This window comes from Rhincodon typus, chromosome 34 (genome assembly GCF_021869965.1).
Source record: "Rhincodon typus isolate 14 chromosome 34, sRhiTyp1.1, whole genome shotgun sequence".
NCBI lineage: Eukaryota > Metazoa > Chordata > Chondrichthyes > Orectolobiformes > Rhincodontidae > Rhincodon > Rhincodon typus.
Genome location: NC_063365.1, coordinates 7,130,183 through 7,155,038, shown reverse-complemented (window position 1 = coordinate 7,155,038; position 24,856 = coordinate 7,130,183). Strand labels below are relative to the sequence as shown.

The 24,856-nt window shown below is 41.1% G+C and overlaps 1 protein-coding gene across 1 annotated transcript in view; it reads right to left on the bottom strand.

Moving 5' to 3' along the window:
• Nucleotides 1–24,856, bottom strand: part of LOC109926409 (A disintegrin and metalloproteinase with thrombospondin motifs 3) — a 176,883-nt gene that overhangs the window by 48,205 nt on the left and 103,822 nt on the right. The window contains exons 6-7 of the mRNA XM_048616431.1: nt 6,033–6,189; nt 1,355–1,460 (exon numbers count right to left, since the gene is read on the bottom strand). Of these exons, the coding sequence (XP_048472388.1) occupies nt 1,355–1,460; nt 6,033–6,189 (263 nt within the window). The remainder of the gene's footprint in view (nt 1–1,354; nt 1,461–6,032; nt 6,190–24,856) is intronic.

Genomic DNA, 24,856 nt, shown 5'->3' with positions numbered 1-24,856 from the left:
AGGGGAGCGAGGGGCAGGCACAGGGATAAGGAGGGGAGCGAGGGGCAAGGATAAAGAGGGAGCGAGGGGAGAATAGGAGAAGCAGCAGGGGAATGAGGCAGGAAAAAGAAGGGAGGGAAAAAGAGAAAAGGAAGAGGGGGGAGAGGCAGGGCTGAACAAAAGGGAAGGTCTGTGATTGGGATTAAAACAGGAAAGATTAGATGATGAAGGGATGATTCTGCAAAACAAGGAGCTAGTCATGGGAGAACAAAAGAAACATAAGCTAGATATAGGTGAGGAGCAAATCGGAAAAGCATAATCATCAACTGACATCCAACTAGAAAGGGGTACTGAGGTTATGATCTGAAATTGCTCAACTGAAGTTTTAATCCAGATGGCAGTAAACTGCCTAATAAAATGATAACATATTGCTCCTTTAGCTGAACTGAGTCTATTTTTGGTCATCCCAATGTTGGGACCATATAGTGGCCAGAAAATATACAGAGGAACAGTGAGACAAGAGTTAAGAGATGCAGCCAACATACAGAAAGCATTAATAGCCATTCACAAAAAGAAGAGAAAAAAAGGAGCAAACAGAAAGGGTGAGAAAAGAAAGCAATTAGGAAAGGATCACAAAGTCCATAAAGCTTTACTTTTGCCTCACTCGATTTACTGTCCATTAGCAATTTCATAGAAAATGAATCACCAGCTCATAATAGTCAAAGCTTTCTGAGGTTGATGCTATTACGGTGATATTGAGGAGTGTACCACTGTTGAAGGGTAGCCTGATCTTTTTGCTTGCTAGTTGTGGAAGAGTGGTGACTTGCAAGTACCACTGTCCCAAAACTCCTGCCATTTTGATCTGTGCAATTATCAGAGCACAGAAAACCAAGGAGAAGTTTACTGAACTTTTTTGGTAGCTAAAAAAAGAAGTGACACAATCCCTTCTTAGAGGGGACCAAGCATTTTAGTGTTAACAAATCAGAGAAAGGGTCTAACACTTGCCTAGGTGAACACATCTTCTCAGTAGAAGAATATTGGGCAGAATCAATGCTGTGATGAGTCCCTGATATGGCTGGGACTGATGCTGCATCATTTAATTCTACACCATATTGCCTGCAGTAACAGCATCGGTTATTGTTCATATTTATATATTATGCAATATTATATAGGATATATACATTTTCATATAATTATGTGAATCAAGTTTCATATTGTAGTTAAATATTGCTTAGCCCCCTTTCACTCAATTTATTTACCAACATGGATAGGGCCAAGTACTTATTTTGTACCACAACGCTTGCAATTTGGCTTATATGGAGCTGTTCCCACCCAGTGTCTGCATTGCAGTACTGTGGCAGCAGTGCACACTTACACATGACCAGTTTCATGGGCTACCACAAATGCAGAGGAAAATCCATCTTCATGGTTGAGTGTACAGCTTCGGAGTGGATGGCACATGCCTGTTACAGGAGCATAACCTAAGCACAATACAGAGCAGAAAGTTCATGAGAAAGTCTGAGCAGCACCAATTCATTTCTCTCTCACACACACAGCTTATAAACCTTGCAGCTGCGTAAACCCTCTGAAGCGTCAATATAAAACAATGCTTCCTGCACCATAAATCGAGAAATAGGGTACTGTGTATGTTGGAAATCTGAAATAAGAACAGTGAGTCCTGAAAATATTCAGCAGATCAGACAGCAACCGACTTGAAACCAGGTTATCTCTGTTCTCCTGCCCACAGATGTTGCCTGATCTTCTGATTATTTCCAGCATTTTCCATTTCATTTTCCCTTTGCCAAAAAAAGACCGCTGCAGCACATTCAAATAACTTTCATTTTGGCGGGATAACAAATGCATGGAGGTTAAATATGCTTTTCTTAAAAATTAAAATCACAGCTGTGCACTGGCTTTCATAATGTCAATACCAGACAAAGTTTTAAAGCATTAAGTAACAGGAATTAACTGCTTTAAACTGAAAAAAAAAAGTATTGACTGAATGAAAACAACTGCCTGAGATGAAAGAGGGACGTCACCATATAAATGATGAATGCACGTATATTGAACTCCTCTCTCCACTCTTAATAGAAGCATTGACACATTATTTTTGTTACATTTGAACCTAAAGCAAGCTCTCCCTAAATGTTTAAGTATTCGCAGTATAATAGCTAATTAAAATTTTAGGTTTACATGATGTCAATTGACTTGAAATATTTGTTTTCTCCTTCAATTTGATCAATGAAACATATTGTTTTGAAGTATAAAACAGGCTTCCTTATAAGGCAGCTTTGGACTCCAGAGGTCCAATTATTAGTTAACTGGATCTCTTTCCAACCAGGAGGGATCACATTTGAAAAAATGGTTCACCTGCCCTTTTTAAATCTAAACTGATTTTTTTTTTTACTTGTGGGATGTGGGTGTCGCTGGCTGGCCAGCACTTATTGCCCGTCCCTAGTTGCCCTACAGAAGGTGGTGGTGAATTGCCATCTTGAACCTTTGCAATCCATATGCTGTAGACACACCCACAGTGCTTTTACGGAGGGTATTCCAGGATTTTGACCCAGTGACAGTGAAGGAAAAGCGATATATTTACAAGTCAGGATGGTCAGTGGCTTGGAGGGAACCTCGCAGGTGGTGGTGTTCCCATGTATCTGCTGCCCTTGTCCTTTTAGTTGGAACTGGTCATGTGTTTGGCCCTAGGCCAGTTCACACTGCTTATTACTTTATTTCTTATGAACAGCTCAGTTCATGTGGTGACTAAATTTCTTTACTATTTTTCTGCTCACCAAGACTGGAGCTACAAATTAACTGGGAGCTTCATGCAGACAGTCCCGTGTGAAAAAAGAATTACCAGTGTTAGTCAGATGCACCCCTGCACAGAGTAAAATTCCCTATGCATCAAAAGCCTGCCTCAAGTCAACCTTAAAAGAAAAACGTCACCTAGTAATGTCTTAATTGTGTATAAAATTATTTCAAGTTTTAGTTTAGAAAAATAGCAAATGACTTGCCAAACCCTTCCCTTAGATTTCCAGCCATATTCTGAGTTGGATTACAGCTCAGTTTCCCGGTGACAGAAGAATATCTATACTCTGCATTCACATTTCCATTTTGTACTACCTTTATGCAGCAGCAGCTTTAAAACTTCTCCCCTATTGTTTTCACCCTATGCTAGATTCTGTTCCGTTGGCCGTAGCTCTTTAAATAATAGTCTCAGAGAATCAAATTTGAAGGAATGTAGAGTATGTGGTGCCTCAAGTGATAACACCAAAAGTCCATGAAATGGACTTTAAAAATTCAGCATCTGAACATTCCAAGTACAGTACTTTTCCAGGGACTGACAAAACACTGACTGACATCCACAATTCAGCCCTTGCATTCAGTCCCCAGGGCTACGAGTAAAGGCAGACACAGGATGAAAAAGAATGAGGTAGATTTACCTCAGCCAGTTATCTGACCTTCCCAGCTGCCGTGTCGAGAAAGGGCTTTATCAAACTCCCAGGGGTAGTTCCCCATCTCAACTGGACCAGTTAAAGGAGAGATGAAATAAATGTCAAGGATAAGGGAAATCAGAAATCCTAGATTCATGTTTTTGAATGAACTGAAAACATAATTTAAGCTCCAATGCTATCTAAATAAATTTTAAAAAGCAACAGATTGATATAATACATAGTAAAAAGCTTCTTATTATTACGTTGCGAGGTAAGGTACTGGGAATTGTTTGCCAAGGTTTTTGTTAAGAAGGGGTCCAAAATGCCTTTCTACTGTATGCTGCAAACTTGGGAGCTGAATCAATGCCATGGTGGTCAGAGTGTGAACTCTCACACAGTCAATGTCTGCTAGAAGTTTGCGAAATGGATGGATTAGGATTTGATTTGACTTCATTTCAAATATTATTGCCACATGGACCTAGGTACAGTGAAAAGTTTTGTTTTGCATGCAGTACAGGCAGATCATACCATACAAAGTGCATTAGGGTAATAGAACAGAGCGAGGAATACAATGTTACGGCTGCAGAGAAGGTGCACAGAAGGTGCACAAAGAGCTAGATCAACAGTAAATTTGAAATTTGAAAGATCCATTCTGAAGTCTGATAATAGTGGGGAAGAAACTGCTCTTGGATCTGTTGATCTGAGTGTTTAAGCTTTTGTATCTTCCACCTGACAGAAGAGATTGGAAGAGATTAAAGCCGGGGTGGGAGGGGTCTTTGATTATGTTGGCTGCCTTTCTGAGGCAGCGAGGAGTGTAAATGTAGTCGATGGATGAAAGGTTGGCTCGCGTGTTGGACGCCATGCCAGTGGTACCATGTTGGAGTTCCAGCTGATGCCCTCTTCTAACCTGGTGCAGCTGAACATGTGTATACCAGCAGCATTAAAAGGAATAAAGAGACAAGCAGGTGGAGCAGGTACATGGCTCTGCTAGAACTGCAGTCTTCTGCAAGTACAGGATACCAGTGATTGCAAGCAGCTAGTGAGTGCTGTATTGTCTACCATTGAATGGAACTGGAAGGAAATGCACTCCCTCAATGTTGCAAAGGGTCACCTTGTATTAAAAAGCTTCTCCAGCATTATTGCCAATGGATAGAATGGTGAAAAATAATGCAATCATAGAAGAATTTAAACCAGCCCCCTGTATGTCATCACAATCTCTGCACACAAACCTCTCAGACAGATCGAATTCATACATTTTACTGCGGATAGATCTTCTGCCAGAGATATCACACATCAGCAAAGTACAGCTATGCTAGCAATGCTACTGAGACATTTAGCAGTGTGACACAGAAGTTGAATATGAAAAATTAAAAGCAACAAACTAAATTTTACATACATTCCTCGATCAAGTAGTGTGCAGTTATCCAGCTATGCACAGTGAAGGTGAGAAATTGTTTCATTGATTATATATCTCAGTTTATTCAATTTTGTGCAGGTCATGCAAGTCTAGCTTTTCAGGAGATTCAACATGCAGGGAGAACTGTTAGTAAAGATGATTCAAGTCACCGCTCAAAAGAAAGCTCAATTTAATCTGCTCATAATGAAGACAGCACCCCTCAATAACTAGCATCCTGAAAGAGGAATACTTTTGACTGATTCTGATTGTTATTTAAATGTTTTACTTTTTCCATTGACAGAAAATGAGGATAGTGTGTTATGTTCTATTAATCCAGGCCAGCAAATGCAGGCTATGAAGAAAAATAAGATTATATTTAAGCAGTCATAAAAATGTGGTACAATGGCTATTATTATATATGGCAATGTACAATTTACTCATGGGCATTAAATAGACTGCAACATATATAATAGGCAGTTGTTCAATAAACAATTGATGTAAGGAAACACATACCTTTTTGAATTAATGAACCATAATCAGTGAAAAACAGGAACAAAATATACTACTTGAAAAGGTCTTCAATTGTTACAAAACATTATTAATGTTAGAAAGCAATTCTTTTTAACACTATAAATTCTGAACTCGGACAATCATGCACTGGTTTTCTAACATAATGAAATACAAGGAGGAGCCACCATATTCATTAGGAGTCTGCTAGGTAAGTGTGAAAGCTAAAATGCGGAGACAAGTTCTTTAATGTGCTGCACAGAAAAAATGCCAGAGACAGAGAGAAAAAGAAAGAAAGAAAGAAAGATAGAACACGCGCAAGTTCAACCTTTATAAAAACAAGCAAAGCTCTGGCATTTTCTGCAGCTGAAATTTATTCAGGGAGAATACCACTCAAATTTCAAGTACTATATGGATATAAAAGATTAAACATCAGACTGGGAATGCAAAGGACTTCTAAGAAAAAAGCATGCTGTGCTAAACAAAGGAGCCTCTGGAATGAGAAGCCGTGAGCTTCAAAACTGGATGGCTCAAAAATAGCGCATAAGGCTTACTATTTCTGCTTACTATTTCTATTTAAACATATTATTGGCATGCAGCATATATTTGTATTATATTTGAAACTATAATTGTAATCTTAAGAAGTTACCTTTACAGATTAGAATTCAGACTGCACACACTGCAGTACTGCACATACCTGATCGAGAACAATACAGTACCTTGCATACCTGCAGGACCAAAATCTTGCCTGGTAAGGAATATAGCATGGTCGTGATATTCGGAGTGTCCTGGATCGGAGCGCTGTTGAGTGTGAGCCCATCGGCAAACTTGTTCTAAACTTCGTGAAGGATTCCCACTCTCTATTAAGCTAATGGACTGTAAAATGAAGAGAGATTAGCTAAAATAGTTCCGTATTACTCCAAACAAAACTCCGATTTCATTTTTTTTGCAAGATTTACAAACCTGTACATTTTTAAATTGGTGTATGGCTGTATTGTGACACACAAATTGTATATAACTTTGTTTTTTTTTCTAAACCTTGTATTTTCCAGGAGACACTTCCTTTGGCTAGCCTGCTCAAGTGTAAAACTCTTTACTGGTATTTTCCTTGGGGAAGTGTACGATAATGTGAAGTGAAATCCACATTATGCTTCCCTCTCTATCTCGCTCTAACCACAGCTGCTGAGGCCAAGTGGGGCAATGTCAGTTGCTGTCATGCCCAAGATCAGCAAATTCAGCACATATCTGGAAACTTTTATTTGCATCATTTGGCACAAAATGCAAATATTGACAATGCGGTTAACCTACGATATCTGTAAAAGTACTTCAAATAGCCTTTAAACTGTTGGTTTCACTTAATTAACACTTGAGTTTAGAATATGGAGAATATTAATCCATGTTCAAAATATGACAAAGTTTTTAAGGTGAGAAGTAAACCCTTAATCTAATTGAAGTGTACAGACTGTGTCTTTTTCTGTTTCTGTGTTTTTGATTGTGGACTGAAATGGGAAAAAGGCTGCTGAAAATGAAGCACTGTGGAAAGGATTGCTGCAATTTTATTGAGCTAGTTACTGAAACTCATTGTGAATGGTCTTTACAATGCTGCTTTGATCAAACAGTAGGGGAGGATGTTTGTAAATGGGCCAGCACCAAGGGTGTGTGAGGAGTGAGAATGGGCTGCGGACTGGTTTGTGGGGTTGTGACCACCTGTGGATGACCAAGGCCATCAGCCTGAAAACAACTATCTGATCAGCTTCTGGGTAACCGAATAGCTTGTGGGTGTGAGTGATGTAGGCAGGAGCCTTCAGACTGTAGCAAGAAACAGATGTGTCTTTCTCTCCAAGAAAATAAATGAAGCTTCAAAAAAGCCAGTTTATTTTCCCTCTCACTAGTTGCTGCAAGCTGTTGCTTTAACCAGTATCTAACACACTTTACAATTAGTGTAACAATTGCCTGTGCCTGCAACAAAGAAGGGAAAAGAACTTAGAGAAGAAGATTCATACAGCACAGAAACAGATCCTTCGGCCCAACTCAGTTTGCCAACCAAGTCTCCCATGCTAAACTAGTCCCGCTTGCCTGAATTTGGTCCATATCCCTCAAAACCTTCCCTATTCAATGTGCATTTCCAAATGTCATTTAAACATTGTAACTGTACCTGCAACTACCACTTCCTCTGTAGATTTACTCAGCGTGGTCGGGGCATGGAATGCATTGCCGGAGAAGGTAGTGGAGTCGGCCTCATTAGGGGCATTTAAGCAGCTATCAGATAGGCATATGGATGATAGTATAAAGGTAGGGGTGGAGGTTAGATAGACCTTAGGATTAGGGTAAAAGTTCGGCACAACATCGTAGGCCGAAGGGCCTGTACTGTGCTGTGCTGTACTGTTCTATGTTCTATGTTCTATGTTCTAGGTTCATTCCACACACAAACCATCCTGTGTGAAAAAGTTTCCCCTCAGGTCCCTTTTAAATCTTTTTCCTCTCACCTTAAAAATATGCCCTCTAGAACAGAAAATTCTGACAAGCAAAAAGGATAATCTCAGAGAACCCTGTGATCTGGGTTAATTGAACTGCTTCCCCAGTTTTCATTTCTCTCCCCCCCGCACCGTGACATCAATGTTTTATTGTCTGTACTTGCGTGTAAGGTGAGTTTATATGTTGACAGTTCATAATTGTTTATCTGTGATTACAGTCTACTTGTTTATAATAAATCTTAGCACTTGCAAAATACAGAAACCTTGACTGTGTTTTGTGTTAGCCGGACAGATATTTCGGGGATTTGCTACAATTAGAATTGTAATGGGAAGTAGAAGGAAGTCAAAAAAGACAGAATATGGATATGAGCTTAAAATGATATAGTTGGAAAAGGAGACATCAGATATTGATGCAGGCTTTGACGGGGAGAATCTGAGTCATCATTTAAAGGAAAACAATATGGACGCATTCTTCATAACAATTGCGAAAATAGCGAGACAATTGAATTTGGCAAAAGACAACTGGATACTTCTCATACAGGTTAAGTTGACAAGTTAAGCACTGGAAGTTTAACCTTCACTGTTAGAGAAGGTTTCTCAGGATCACGATGCCATTAAAAACACAAAAACTGGCTATATGAGTTAGTGCCTAAGGCATATCGGCAAAGGTTCCAGAATTTAAGGAAATGGGCTGGGCACTGAATTAGACAGCATTAAGACATTTTGACAGGTGGATATGAGCATTAGAAGTTGAAACCACTCATGGAGTCCTCAGAGACCTTACGCTCTTAGAGGAATTTAAAAACTCACTACCTTCTGCAAGAAAAACTCATATTGAGGAACAAAGGATTCCAACTTCTAGACAAACAGCAATAATGGCTGACGATTATGAGCTGATCCATAACACCGAACCTTGTCTCAGTCAAGTGACAGTAGATTGTGTATGGCTTTTAGTGAAAACAAAAGCAGGATATTAGTATATACTTACAAATATAGAATTGACAACCTGATTTCCAGAAGGAACTCCTTTAAGGACCATTACAGCTAAGGTAACAGTGGAAACCTTAACTCAGTTTCTTTTACTCATAATGGACTCAAATTGAGAAACAATCTGATCAGAGTTTTAACTTTATATCTAGAGTTTTCCAGGAAATCATTAGCAGCTTGAGGATAAAATAGTTAAAGATGTATCATCTGCAAATGCAAGGTGCTATGGAGAGGTACTGTGAGGTTCTCAAAATCATGACTAAGGCATACTGTCATGAATAGATTTCTTACTATTTACTATCAGATTCACCAAATTAATTTACTGAGTTGAGTCAATTTGACTTGATATTTGGCCATGAGGTTAGCGGTCCATTATAATTGATGAGGGAAAATCAAAGAGGTGAGTCGTCAATGATTATGTGTCCTTATTTCTAGAGGGCTTTCGGGACAGAATTCCAGAGTTTAGGACCTGGGAAGGTAAAAGCATGGCCACCAATGGTGGAACAATTAAAACCAAGAATTGCAGGATTGCGGAGATCTCAGAGGCGTGTACACCAAGAGAGTTTACAGAGATAGGGATAGACAAAGACATTGAGAAATCTGAAAAATAGTTACCAAGTGGTAATGCAGAGTGCAATTCAGTGTTTGACTTTAAAGCCTAAAGATTGTACAAGGCACGGAAAATTAAGAAAGAACAAATATAAACCTCAAACACAGAATGTCAAGGTGTGGAAAAGGAAGGTAAAATTCTGGAGTCATGTTGGAAATGATTCAAGTGGTTTAGGGAATGAGTGGGTGAGACAGGAGGGAATGAAGAGGGAAGAGACTGTAAGAGGGAGAGAGGAAGACAATGGGTAGAGAGAGAATAAGTAGATATAGAGATGGGAAGAGATAGATGGGCAGGAGAGGCAGAAAGGAAAAGAGATGCAAGAGGTGAAAGGAGGAAGAGGAAGAAGAAGAAACAGAGAGGAAGAGACAGGAGAAAGGAAAAGGGGAAGAATCAAGGGCAGCAAAAACTTGTTCACTGAAAATGTCTGGTGATTGTCTCAGAAAACTAGAACGTTCTCATGGGAAGTACTAGTACTGCGCTGAGGTGGCAGCTGTATTTATCACTGTCACTGCCATTTTGGCTAATATTCAACTATGACAAATTTTAAAAAAGCAAACTTGGGGTCAACTACATTTTTTTTGATCCACCTCATGATGTCTCACGTGCGATTCAGAACCTTGTGGGTTCAGGTCCCATTCTAGAGACTCAAGCACATCATCCAGGCAAAAATGAAGGCGCTAATAGAATTCCCTGTTTCTAAAAAATAAATAGGAAGAAATAAGAAATTAGATTTTTATAAACATATGGGTTTTAATGGAAATTTGTTCATAATTTCAGCACAATAGTTGTGAAGGGAGATTGAAGAACAGAAAGTCCAGGCAAGCAGAAGTGAACTTGAGGGGTGGGAATGGTTAACTTCATTTGTAAGATGTAACATAAGCATTCTGCACAAATCTTTCCCCTTCACAACGAGGTAATATTTTCTTTTTTTCTATGCTTCTCGTCATATATTAACCCCTTTATATGTTTAAACTTCTTTGTATTCCTTTGCCTGGATAACTTCTGAAGGTATAGACGCATGCCAAAATGCATGATTTCATATCTCAGTCAAAGTAGGTTAGTCTTCACATAAACATAGCCATGATGTGTTGGACTGGGATGGACGAAGTCAGAAGTCACACAACACCAGGTTATAGTCCAACAGATTTATTTGAAATCACAAGCTTTTGGAGCATAGGCGCAAATAAACCTGTTGGACTATAACCTGGTGTCATGTGACTTCTGACTTCACATAATCAGACCGAGGGGTTAAGTACTGAGACACAAATATAACTGAGGATGACTCAGGTCTCAACACACAAACTCAAGGATCATCTTGTGCCTGATCCATGAGATGACATTACATGATGAACCATGATGGGATGGATTTTTTTTTGCATTTCAAATACTTTACAGTCTGTCCCAATTAAAAGCAAAACAAGAACCGCGCAGTATTTCATAAATGCAAATTGATTTGTGCCACGTAATCAAAGTGATTAGGTAAGAGCCTATTCCAGACATCCTGAATTAAGTAAGCATTTTACTGGTTGTTTGTTTCACTCAGTTGTGTTAAAGGGACTGATCACTGTCAGCATTTCTGACAGATTAATTGCGTCTGACTCTAACACTGTACCTAGCACTATTTGTTACGTCTGTACACATTAGAATTAGGCACACTGACATTTTTGATGTAGAGATGGCAACATTTGTTTGCTGGTCTTTTCTGCTTTGGCAGCTGAGTGATCTATAGGTACAAAACTGCTATGGATTTGTAGAAGTATGTGTCAGGCAAACAAAAAGACATGTTTTCCTCTTCCGAGAGACAGAAGTTATCTGCAGGCAACGCATCTTCAATGGCAAAATTTAGAGCCTGAATGAATGCACCAATTTATGGCCTTAATTAATTATCAATGAAGGTTGATGGATTTATATGAGATTTTCTTAAGATTTATTGCAGACTTATGAGATACAAGTAAGTGTCTCTGTTCACAAGTGTAGAAAAATGCAAAACAGGGAAATAATTTTATACTTGCATTCACTTGTAGTATTAAGAGTAACAAATGGAAAAAAAATCTTCCTGCATTAAGAATATATTTCAAAGTCCTTTGGATTGGACATTGTTGCTTATATTGAAATAGTGGCTGCATGTCAAAAATGGTTCACTGGTTGTGAAACAGTTTTGAACGTTCCGAGAAGTGTGACGCAGTGCAACGTAAACGCAAAATTTCATACACTATCAATATGGCCTATAACCTTTGATCTAAAAAGCTGCTGATTCAGAAAATTGGACATAAAAACAGGAGATGCTGGAAAAGCTCACAGAGGAATCTGTTAAAATACAATATAGACAGAATAATGTCCACCTGCAGTTTATAGTTGTATAATACAGAAATCTATTAGATGGTTGTTATTCAACCATGCTAATGGGACAGCTCATTGGTTAACACGGCTTCCTCATAGCACCAGGGACCAAGATTTGGTTCTACCCTGGGGAGACTCTGCATGGAGTTTACACATTATCCTGGTGTCTGTATGGGTTTCCTCCGGGTGCTCCGGTTTCCTGTCACAGTCCAAAGATGTGCAAGTTAGAGGGATTGGCCATGTTAAATTGTCCATTGTGTCCAGGGATGTGCAGACTAGGTGGATTGGGCATTGAAAATTCAGGGCTACAGCAATAGGGTTGGGAGAAGGTATGGACTCAATGGACCAAATGGCCTGCTTCCAAACTGTAGGGATTCTGTGAAAATGCATTTTGAGAGAGAAGGCGAGGAAGGCAGAGAAAGAGATGGAGGAGGGGGCAATACCTGTCCACTGATCTAACTGGGCTTAAGGTCCCATTCCTAAAGTACATTCTTGTCCACAAACATAGCAGAACATGAACTAGAGGGGTTTTGGGAAAAGGAGGAAGACGGCGGGAAATGAAACATCTTTATTGGCAGCTTTCTTTCTGTCTGGTAGAGACTTCTATTATTTCATTATTAATGAAAAACCTGACCACTCCATTCAATCCCATTCAAAACATTTCAAAACATTTCAAATAATTTGCCTCAGAGAAGCACATTTGGATTTGGGGATATCTGAAGAATTGGCTTTGATTTTCAAGCATGAGATCAGTTTTTCAGAAATGCACTGGCAGAAACCTATCAATCATTTTACTGTTAGTCAAAGATGACATTTTTTTCTCCTATCTGGAAAATATTGTGAAGCAAACAAACAATGATATCCAAATATTCACTAAAAATATGTTGGAGTGTGAATCACAAGCATCTATAAGAGACACTTTCCACCTTGGTCAATGTAACATTAACACAAAACTTCTTTGTTATTTCAAAAAAAAAAAATTCTACATACTGAGACAGATAGACAGGATAACTTATTTAACACACCAGGACAGTAAACACAACATTGCTGAATATGGCTCTCTATCTCCTTTATCTATAGAAGATGCCACCCATTACTGTGTAAGCTCAATGATTTATTGAGAAATCAGTAAAGATTCTTCTGCATGGGCAGAATTTTAAAAAAAATCATTCTTGAGATGTGAGGATTGCTGCACGTCCAGTGATTACCATCTATCGTGGTTTGAGGGGAACTTGAAGATGGAGGTGTCCTGAGGCATCTGCTGTCCATGTCCTTCTCGGAGCAGAGATAAGGATTTGGAAGATGCTGACAACAAAGCAAGAGTGCATCTGCAGTGATAACATCATTACCACTACATGCCGATCATGGTGAATTAAAAGCAACATGCTTCACATCCTGATGAAGGGTCCAGGACTGAAAGGTCGACTTTCCTGCTGCTCTGGTGCTGCCTGGCCTGCTGTGTTCCTCCAGCTCCACACAGTATTGACTCTAACTCCGGCATCTGCAGTTCTTGCTATCTCCTTGTTTAGCAAACATCTGCTCATTGGTGTTCAATTTGGGTTCTGCCAGGGTCACTCAGCTCCTGACCTCATTACATCCTTGGTTCAAACATGGACAAAAGAACTGAATTTTACAGGTGTGGCGAGAATGACTGACCATGGCATCGAGGCCATATTAGATCAAGTGCAGCATCAAGGAACTCTAGCAAAACTGGAATCAATGGAATTAGAGGGTAAACGCTGCGCTGGTTGGAGTCATACCTGGCACAAAGGAAGATGATTGCAGTTATTGGACGTCAGTCATCACAACTTCAGGACCTCTATAGGTGCCCCTCAGGGGAACGTCCGAGACCCAAACATTTTGAGCAGCTTCATCAATGATCTCCCTCCAAAAGGTCAGAAATGGGAAGTTCACTGATGTTTGCATAATGTTCAGCATCATTCACAACTCCTTAGATGCGGAAGCAGTGCACATCCAAACGCAGCAAGGCCCGGATATATCTCTATCCGGATTTGAACTAACAATTGGCAAGAAACATTTGCACCACATAAGTGCTGGGCAATAGTCATCTTCATCAAAAGAGAATCTAGCCATCGCCATTGACATTCAATGGCATTACCATCATGAAGGCCCCACTATCAACATTAACCAGAAACTGAAGTAGATTAACTGTTTAAGTACTGCGCTTCGAAGCGCAGGTCAGAGGCTACGAATACTGCAGCAGGCAACTCACTTCTCTTGCTCCCCAAAGCGTGTCCGCAATCTACAAGGCACAGGGCAGGAGTGTGATGGAATACTCCCCACTTGACTGGATTAGCACAGCTCCAATAACACTCAACAAGCTTGACACTACCCTGGACAAAGCAGCCCACTTGACTGGAATCACATCCACAAACATTCACTCCCTCCACCAACAACAGACAGCAGCAGCAGTGTGTACCATCTACAAGATTCGCTGCAGAAATTCACCTAGGATCCTTAGATTGCATCTTCCAAATCCACAGCCACTATCATCTAGAAGGACGAGGGCAGCAGACACATTGGGAACCCACCACCTGCAAGTTCCCCTCCAACCTGCTCACCATCCTGACTTGGAAATACATCACCTCTCCTTCAAACTCCTGTGAACCCCTCCCTAACAGCATCATGGGTGTACCTACATCGAATGTACTGCAGCAGTTCTATAAAGGCAGCTCACCACCACATTCTCAAGGGCAACTAGGAATGAGCAATAAATGTGGCCCAGCCAGCAAAATCCACATCCAATGAATGAATTAAAAATAAAATTGCCTCAATGATAATGTTCTTGAATGTACAGAGTAGATAGCCAAACTCTCTTTAGTTAGATATGGTCATTGTTGGCACAACTGTCACCTTTCAGCTCAAGCTTTTATATTGTCTGGATTTTGTTGCATGCAGGCACAAACTGCTTCGGTACCTGAGGAGTTGCAAATGGCACTGAATACTGTGCAAGCGTCAACTTTTAATCCTATGTTGGAGGAAAGGTCATTTATAAAATAGCTGAATATGATCAACAGGACAATACCCTGAAGCCTATTTGCAGGAATATCTTGGGTCGGAGATGAGGGGCTTCAACATGCAACCTACCTTCCTTAGTGCTTAGTATTTCCCCAACCAGTAAGTTTCCCCAATCCTACTGACTTCAATTTTGCTGGGGGTTCTTGATGCCATGCAGTCAAATGCTGAGGAATCAGAACTACAAGAATACAGAAGGCATGGTTAGTAAGTTTGTGGATGACACCAAAATTGGTGGCACAGTAGACAGTGAAGAAGGTTTTCTACAATTACAAAGGGACCTTGATCAAATGGGTCAATGGGCTGAAAAACGGTAGATGGAGTTCAATCTGGATAAATGCATTTTGGTACAGCAAACAGGGGTAGGGCTTATACAATTAATGGTAGGGCCTTGGGTAGTGGTGTAGAACAGAGGGACCTAGGGGTGCAGGTACATAATTCTTTGAAGTTTGCATCACATATAGACAGAGTGGTTAAGAAGGCATTTAGCAAACTTGCTTGCATTGCTCAGACCTTTGAGTATAGGAGTTGGGAAGTCACATTGAGATTGTACAGGGCATTGGTGATGCCTCTTTGGATCTGTGTGCAGTTCTGGTCGCCCTGTTATAGGAAGGATTTTATGAAGCTGGAGAGGGTTCAGAAAAGATTTACCAGGATGTTGCCACGAATGGGGGGTTTGAGATATAAAAAATAGACTGGAAAGGCTGGGACTTTTGCCCTGGAGTGTAGGAGGTTGAGGGGTGACCTTATTGAGGTCTATAAAACAATGACGGGTATAGATAGAATTAATGGCAGTTGGTATTTCCCTAGAATGGGGGAATTCAGGACTAGGGGGCATATTTTCAAAGTGAGAGGAGAGATTTAAAAAAGACATGGGGGCAAAGTTTTTACACAGCGGGTCGTTCGCTTGTGGAATGAACTTAATGAGGAAGCGGTGAATGCGGGTACAATTACAACATTTAAAAGACATTTGGATAAGTACATGAATAGGAAACATTTAGAGGGATATGGGCCAGGAGCAGGCAGGTGGGACTAGTTTAGTTTGGGATTATGTTCGGCATGGACTGGTTGGACTGAAGGGTCTGTTTCCGTGCTGTATGACTATGACTCTACAGGTTTGCTCCCTAAGTACATAAGCCACTTGCCACTCTTATAAAAGAGCATCATGAAAAGGCAACTCTTTCAGCCTGCAGTATTTCACCAGTAATAGATTACATTTATGAAACTATCGGAGCTCTGATATGCAATCTCAAGATCAGGCTGTATTCTTTTGGTTGCTGGTGTATGGGAATTCTTGAGTAAACGTGAATGAGGCGATAGATGTTACAGTGCACTCTTGTATCGTCATCACATTTCATTTTGGCATTCAGCAATTTTGAAGTCAAGTGGAAAAACTAATCCCTACGTGCTAAAACTTTGGTTGGAATAAAAACCACTTGTCCAGCAATTAAACAAAGCAGCTAAATCAGATCAGTAAAAAGGAACACTCAATGGTATGCACACTTACTTGCAGAAAGCTTAAATTCCTTAAACTGTATGGGATTACTTTATGAGGGAGGTGATGGCCTTGTACGTCATAAATGTGTCTAATAACCCTTGCACTTAGAATCATAAGAATTGCTAGTGTGAAAGTAGACCATTCAGCCCAATGAGTCCATGCTGACCTTTAAAGAGCATCCCACCCAGATCCACCCCCCTACCGTATTCCCTGTAACCCTGCATTTCTCAACGGCTAACCCCTGCGCGTGCGCGCACACACACACACGAGCAATTTAGCACAGCCAATCCACCCAACCTCCCCATCTTTGGACTGTGGGAGGACAGACACGGGGAGAATGTGCAAACTTCAGACAGTTGCCCGAGGGTGGAAGTGAACCCAGGTCCCTGGCGTTGTGGGGTAGCAGTACTAACCACTGTGCCACCACGCTGCCCACAGGCTTTAAATTCTATAAAATGCTTTAATTTGAGGGCCTGGTTTGCTGTAAATGATACAGAATATTTTAATTCTTGGCAACTTCTCAAATAGCAACCACAAAGAACATAACTTAAGAACTTGTCTTTAGGGGAAAATTTTGAAATAAGTCAAATGAGATCACACAGCGCAGGTTCTAAGTACGTACTAAATTATTCATGAATTACTATAGCATTAATGGTTTAGGATAGAAAATGAACAACTCTTTATACTGCTTTCATTATTGAATCTTGGTGTATTGGTCACAGGTTATCAAGCAAAAAGTCCAGTGAATAAACATGGGTATTTGATGATCACTAGACCCTCAAAGTTCACCACCCTAGCCAGTACAAGATAAACAAATTCTTTCAGGAAATGTGAAATATTTGTACTTCAAAGGTAATGGTCAGGTAGTCTATCTGGAGCAGGGCACTGAATGAGTAGATAATGTGTCCCTTCATAGGATGACAAACCAGAGTGCTGACGACCAAGTTAGTAAATTTGTCTGAGAATAAGGAACAGAATATACAGGAATGGAGGGTGGGGCCGGGGAGGGGGGCTAACAGTGCTAGGGGTTTTCAGCACATTTTGTTTAAGTTTAATTTCCAATAATTTATGCATAACTTTTAATTTGGCAGTCAACAAACAATGGACAAATTCAATTACCCATCAGTACGTCCAGAAGGTAACATCTTAACATGTGCTCAGATTTAGGAAGCTGGGCAGTAAGGATGAACAAGCAAATCAACAAAAGAACTCAAGTAAAGTTACCAATGCAAAGTCCCTTAATCCAGGGCTGAAGAATAATGATATCTGAGAACTGGCTGGATATTGAAAAGTCTTTTCTGAAATAACTATTGTGTTTTACTGAAAACATTACTAACCATTGTATGCAAATAACTTGTGCATAATTGTATTTTTCATACAAAGATCTATTTATATCCAAGAAACAAAAATTCCAAGCCTAAACAGACACTTGCATAATCGGTTATAGCTACATTAGGCAGCTATACTGTCAATTCCCATTGCAACAAAACCATTTTCACTTACTGGCAACACAAAGATGGAAACATTATAAATCTCGGAAAAGACAAGACAATGGTGCAGGATGACAGTCTCTCACCCAAAATATGCAAGTGTAACTCGAGCACAATGCCAAGAGTGAAAAGTTTGCAGTGTTTTGTAAAAGGTTCTCTTTCCACTCCTGTGGAGGATATATAGCCTCACTAATGGGCACTGCAGTGCAGTTGGAACCAGGCACTGTAAGTCAGGGGTGATTAGCTGCAAACTGATTGTGCAACTACCTGTTAGAAACTGAAAGCACAGTATAACCACAGATACAGCCTGCTGTGGGAAAACCACTGAACCTTTTCCATTTCCTCCTGGATTAGTGTCACAGCATCCAATCAGTTCTCATATCTTTTCAATGAAGGCAGCTTATGTTTACACAGGAAAGGACATTATAAAGTTTTAAATAAGCTCTACATACCCCGGAATAGTGAATGAATGCAAAGGCACAAAACATATGCAGCTTCTTCCTCCAGTCACTAAGTGACTTGATGAGATTATTTAACGAACAGATATTTCATAAAGCACTGCATTCCTATTCATTATTATTTATGTACTTTAATTTGAAATGGTGGATAATAGTCTAACAGGACTTGACAGGACAAACCCAGGAAACATGTTTCCTGATGAATAGGGAGCCCAGAGCAGCCGAGGGATATGGGGTAGGTCCTTCAGGACTACAATGAGGAGGCATTTTTTCACTGAGATTGTGGTGAGCCTGTGGAATTTGCTACCACAGGAAGTATATACATATAAAGAAACCCTACAGTGCAGAAGGGGGCCATTCGGTCCATTGAATCCTCACCAACCCTCCAAAGAGCATCCCACCCAGACCCAGCACCCTACCTCAATCAGTAACCTCACGTTTACCATGGCTAATCCAACTAGCCAACATGCCCCTGAACACTACGAACATCTTTGAGGTCAAAACATTGAATGTTTTCAAGAAAGAATTAGGTATAGTTCTTAGGGCTAAAAATGATCAATGGGGAGAAAGTGGGTACTGAGTCAGATGATCAGCCATGCTCACAATGAATGGAAGACCAGGCTCAAGGGGTCAAATGCTCCTGTCTCCTATGAATGTACAGCTTCTCAAAAAGCCCCATTTAAATTGGTGACTTTCTAAAACTGAAACCCATGGATCACAGCAATAAACAAAGCAATAGCAACATGGTACAAAATTAACTAAGACTGAAAAGTTGTGATGGATTTTTTATGAGTTTTCATTCCAGAGGGAGGGTTACAGTGGTGTTCCAAGATTCTGTACCAGATTCACTGCTGAGTTTTAAGTGCCCTAATTTTGGGTAAAGGGTCAGATGCCCTGGAATGTGGAAGGAGGAGGAAGACAGCCACAGAACTTAAGAGGTCATACATGTGGATTCTTAACTGGTAAAATTCAAGGTAGGGAAATGGGAGGACATACATGCCCGTAGCAAGAATGAGGTGAAATAGTTCAAGCTAAATGGGACAATGTTAAAGGAGGTGCAAGAATAAGGGGGCCTGTGGTGTCTGTGTAAAAATCTATGAAGGTGTAGAATTGGTTGATTGGCATCTTTCCATCTGCTAGAGATGATAGCAATACAACCTGCAAATGTTAAAGAGTTCAGAGTAGATCATGAGCTACACTTCTTTTGACAACTGAGCTAAAAAATTCTAGAAAAGCGAAGTCTGCCGCATGTGCCTCACAGGAAGTTCGCCCTGTCTGTTGGTACAAGTTAACATCCACTGAACTTTGCTTGTAGAGTTGGCATCTGCTTTGCAGCTTCTGAAACAATATGCTGTCATGATGGCAAATTCCTGCCCAGAGCTTGGGCTGCCATTTCCATCAACTGTTAGCTGGAGTTTCCCACTTGTCGTCATTATATAGAGGGCTTTTATTTAAATGTTGACAGCATTATTGATTTGGAGCTCTCTACACCTGGTTAGTCTATTGGCATGAGCCATGTCCACAGCATCTTCCATCCTGTATTCAAGCCAGAGAAGCACTATCAAGCTTGGCATGTTTGCCCTATTAAGATCTGCTTTATTTATGGCTGTATATTTCCATGCAAAACTGACAACATAGACAAGTCGAGGTAGTGGCTTAGTGATAATGTCACTAGGCTAGTAATTTAGAACTTCAGATTAAGGTTCTGGGGGCATGGATTTGAATCCTACCACAGCAGATGGTGAAATCTGAATTCAATCAAAATCTGGAATAAGAGCAAGAGTTAGCTCAAGGGTGACCATGTTGATTGTTGTTAAAAACTTACAGGTTCGCCAATGCCCTTTAAGGAAGGAAATCAGTCATCCTTACTGCTTTTAGCCTACATGGGACTCCTGTGCTTGACTTTTAATTGGCCTCTGGTGAATTACAGACAGGCAAAATATGCTGACCTAGCCAGTGATGCCTACATCTCAATAACATATATAAAAAGAAAGACACTTGGAGATGGATGTTACTGAATGTTAGTGCAGGTGAGAGATGTCCAGGTTTTCTCTATTACATGGAAACGTGAACCTTGGAAATAAGCATCTCGATCTGCGTGTCAGTTTGTTGCTTCTTTCCATGTCAGTTTTGTTAGCTGATCAGAATATCCCCAATGTAGCTCTTGGTCAACAGGCTGTTTTTCTATAACCACAGACCCAAAAAGTATCAGAAAGTGCTGACTGCTACCAGTAGTGTTGTTGATGTGTCTGGTCACAGACAGAGACACAGCATCCTGTTTCATAACTACAATTCCCTTGACACTGAATCTGAGGGAGAACATGACACATTGTCGATCCACAAGCCTTTGGAGCTGATCTTCTGTTTAAGTAACTAGTGCAAAGTCGTCTGTATACAGAAATTTTCAAAACAGGGTACATTACACTTTTGTCTTGACTTTCAATCTTAATCAGTCGAGGAGTTTCCAACCTGATTGTTAGTGGAGGCACACTCCATTTTTATTGGCAGGGAAATCAGCAGTCAAGATAACAGAGGGGAAAAAAGGCACAGGGTAAGGCTAAGACACAGCCTGGTTTCACCCATTCTTGATTTCTAAACCGTCAGAGGTGGAGTTGCTAGACTGAAATGGTGCTGTGCATGTTTTCATTGATGGATTGAGAGAGACTGGGAAACAAGGGGGCACGGCTAGTGTTCTCTAGCATCAGTATAGGCCCAGTCCTACACACTGTCTCAAATGTTTTTGAGAGATTCATGGAAGTTGGGTAGAGTCGTGCTTGCTGGTTTCTGTATTATCCCTGAACCCGATGTAGGAATGAGATCAAGTTGACCACTGATCTGCCTCTACTGGAGAAAAACAGTGCCTCTTGCAAAGGCTTCCCCAGTGCCACTAAGGGTGAGATGCCAGAGTTGTTTCAACCTCCTTTTCTCTTACATTGAGAGATTTTGGCATCATTCCTATCCTGTGGGTCAGAGCTTTCTATCCAGCAGAGGAAGTTGTGCTTGTGGAGCTATGGCAGGAGGTAGGACTTTCCATTCTCAACTCAGCTGGCATTCCATTCTCTCCTTGCTCTTAGGGAAGACAATGGCTTTTCCAAACTCAGGGACTGAGGGCTCTACATCAAGCTCATACTGAAATAACTCCATAGAGGCCGGTATCCTGTCACCAAGTCACCATTTACATATGAACAGTCCTTGACTTTAGTACTGCCTTTTCAGAGTCAGCTCTCAGAATGTCAGCATCTCTGACACCCCCCTTTCAGTCCATCAGTCAGAGTTCCCTGATTGGACCAGATTAACAGCCCCAATCGGGGAACTCATACTCTATGAGGTCCTCCTGGCTGACCTTGTCACAATCACTACATCCCTCACCCTCTGAATCCATGGACATAGGCTGGTCTTTTTTCTTAGAGAGCCTCCTGGCTGTTTTAGTACCAGGTCAGGTTCCTCTGACTGAGCATCTGATACTGGCAGCGTGCAACATATGGGAGCTTGCCTCTTGTGCCAGGAGCGCCTCAGTAGAATGTCACTCTCTTCTTTCCACAGCAAAGGCGTCGAGTGGCAACATCTGTCATGTCCATCTCTGATTCTGCGGACTTGTCAATGCTTGATGGAGAGGGTGAATCCACGGATTCTGGCAGTCTTTCTGAATGTTTGGAGGGGCAGGGCACATTTTGCCCCCTCACCTTTTGCGAATTTGTGGCTTTCATATGGACCACGTGCTTGTTCAGGACCATCGCACCTATCTGAACTTTATGTGTCACTGGACCTAACCTCACGTTGACAATGCCTCTTAACTATACAGGGCCATTTCCATGATTTTTGCACCAAACTTCATCCCCTGTATCAAACCATCTCTCTCACTTGAAGTCTTGTGTCTGGCATTGGCATTCCTGATGCCATTTCACACTCTACCCCACCACCCCGGGTTCGGGACGATCAGACTTAACATGGTGTGGAATCTCCTAATCATCAGCAACTCTGCCGCTGCTATCCCTGTAGTAGCATGTGGGGTGGTCCTATAATCAAATAAAAACCGTGATAGCTTGGTATCTAGTGAGGCTCTATTTCTTCAAGCCAGCCTTCAAAGGTCGAATTGCTCTCACTTTATCTTCCAACAGGTGTAACCTTGTCTTGTTGACTCTTGAGGCCAAGTAGCTCACTTGCGAGACTAGAACACACATTTTTCCCTTCTTAGGTGTATCCCCATCTTGGAAAAACACTTTAGGACTATATCCAAGTTCTCTAAGTGCTCCTTATTTGTTTTCCCTATTATTAGAACATCATCTAGGTAAATGGCAACCTGAGGTGGACCTTGCAAAATGTTCTTCATTGTCAGCTGAAAAATTGAACAGGCTGATGATACACCAGATGGCAGTTTTGTATATTGATACAAGCCATCATGGGTGTTAATTGTAGCATACTTCTGAGATTCCTTGTCTAAATACAATTGCAAATACGCATGGCTCATGTCCAGCTTCATGAAGGACAGCTCCCTTGCCAGCTTTGCATACAAATCCTCTATCCGAAGGACTGGGTACTTATCCAGCTGCAAAAAGCGGTTTATCATTTGTTTAAAATCCCCACTAAGGCAAACTGACCCATCAGGCTTCAAAATCATACGACCAGTGCTGCCCATTCCACAAACTGGACTGGTTTGATGATCCCTATCCTTTCCAGCCTCCTGATTTCTGCCTCTACTTTTGCTTGTAAGGCAAATGGCACTGGGTGGGCCTTGCAGAATTGCCAAATTGCTTCCTGGTCAACATGTAAGGTGGCCCTGGCTCCTCTGATAGTCTCTAAACCTTCCTGGAAGACTTCCGGGTATTCAATTAGGATTTCACTTGGGCAGCCATTTTCTAAATGAGAAATGTTGTGCCAATCTAGATGAGTCTTTCTCAACCAGTTTCGCCCCACCAAGCTTGGGCCTTTCATTACAATCAGTGGTAACTGAATCAGCTGCTTCCCATAACAGACCGGAACCAAAGTTATACCCATACTCTGTAAAGGTTCCCTGGTATAGGTTCTCAGCCTAGCTGAAGTCTTGTGCAAAGTTAAGGGCTGGAGTCCATAACAAATTTTTTTAAAAACCAGTTCTGCGATCACTGATATGGCCGAGCCGGTATCAACCTCCATTAGAACTGGGTGACCTCTTAACCAGATGTTTGATTGGTTCTGAGTTCCATGTTGCTAAGCAAAATCTGGTTCAAACCAGCTGTAGGTGGACTTTCCACGGTGTGCATTCTCCTGGATACCAGTACATTAGATCTATTACTCAATTTAGGTCTTTGCTGTATCAAGTCCACATACCGGCAGCAACCACAATGGCTTGCCGGCCCGGATCCTGAAGAAAATTTTAACTGTTTGGCCGAGGCTTGGCTTTGTTTGGGGGTTTTGCTGTGGGCTGACCTGGAGTCCCCTCTGTTCAGGATAATGATCCGAGTGAAGCTATGCAATTGCCTTTGCTTAAGTGATGTTCCCCAAGCTCAGTCGGCCTGGCGAGGATGTCCACTTCACAACGCATATGCTCCACTTGCTGCATTTTCCTAAGATAAAACCAGTTGGAGTGCCTGTTTGAAGTCCATTTGGGCTTCAGCTAGTAGGCATTTTTGCATAGTTATGTCATTAATCCCGCATATTAAACAGTCTCTAAATATCTCATCCAGGATTAAAGCAAAGTCACATGCTTTTGTCAGTCATCTTAACCGAGTCAAAAATCCCGATTTGGATTCCCCCAGCTCTTGAGTTGCCGAGTAAAAATAATAGAGTCTCAGAATTACAGGAGGCTTGGTGTGGTAATATTCCTTAACTATGATCATCACTTCTTGAAAGGTTTTAGTATCTGGTGCTTCAGGGAAAGTTAGGCTCCTAATAACAGAAAAAAAACCTTCATCTCCACAGGCTGTCCGGAGAATTACCCATTGCTTTTCGTCTGCCACAATGTCGTTTGCCCAGAAAAAAGTAACCCGTTCTTTCCACATACTGGGCCCAGTCCTCAACAGCAGGATTTTCATTTCTGAACAAGGGTCCAGACCCAAAACTTCAGCTTTCCTGCTCCTCTGATGCTGCTTGGCCTGCTGTGTTTATCCAGCTCTACACCTTGTTATGTCAAATAAGTCAAGCTTCCCAAACAAAGGCATGATGAAAGAATTGCTTACCCCAACTCAGCTAGACTGTTGCAACTGAGTTTATTTAGGAACATGCTTTACACTCGTCGCCACTGAAATAATTCCAGAGGTCACTATCCCATCGTCTTTTATTTACACACAATGAGTCCTTGATTTTAGTGATAGTAGGAAATGCTGATGCTGGAGAATCTGAGATAACAAGGTGTAGAGCTGGATGAACTAGAACTGAAACATCAGCTTTCCTGCTCCTCTGATGCTGCTTGACCTGCTGTGTTCATCCAGCTCTACACATTGTTATCCTTGATTTTAGTACTGCCTCTTTGAAGTCAGCTATCAAAGTGGTAGTAACTCTGACATTCTTCTTTTTATCTGTCAGCCAGGGCTCCCTGATTGGACCAAATTAACAGCCCCAATTATGGAACTCATAACTGAGCTGGCTGACCTCATTACAATCACTGCAATACATGAAAGATAAGCGCAGAAGATAATCAAGAAGGCACAACAACACCTCTTCTTCCTCAGGAG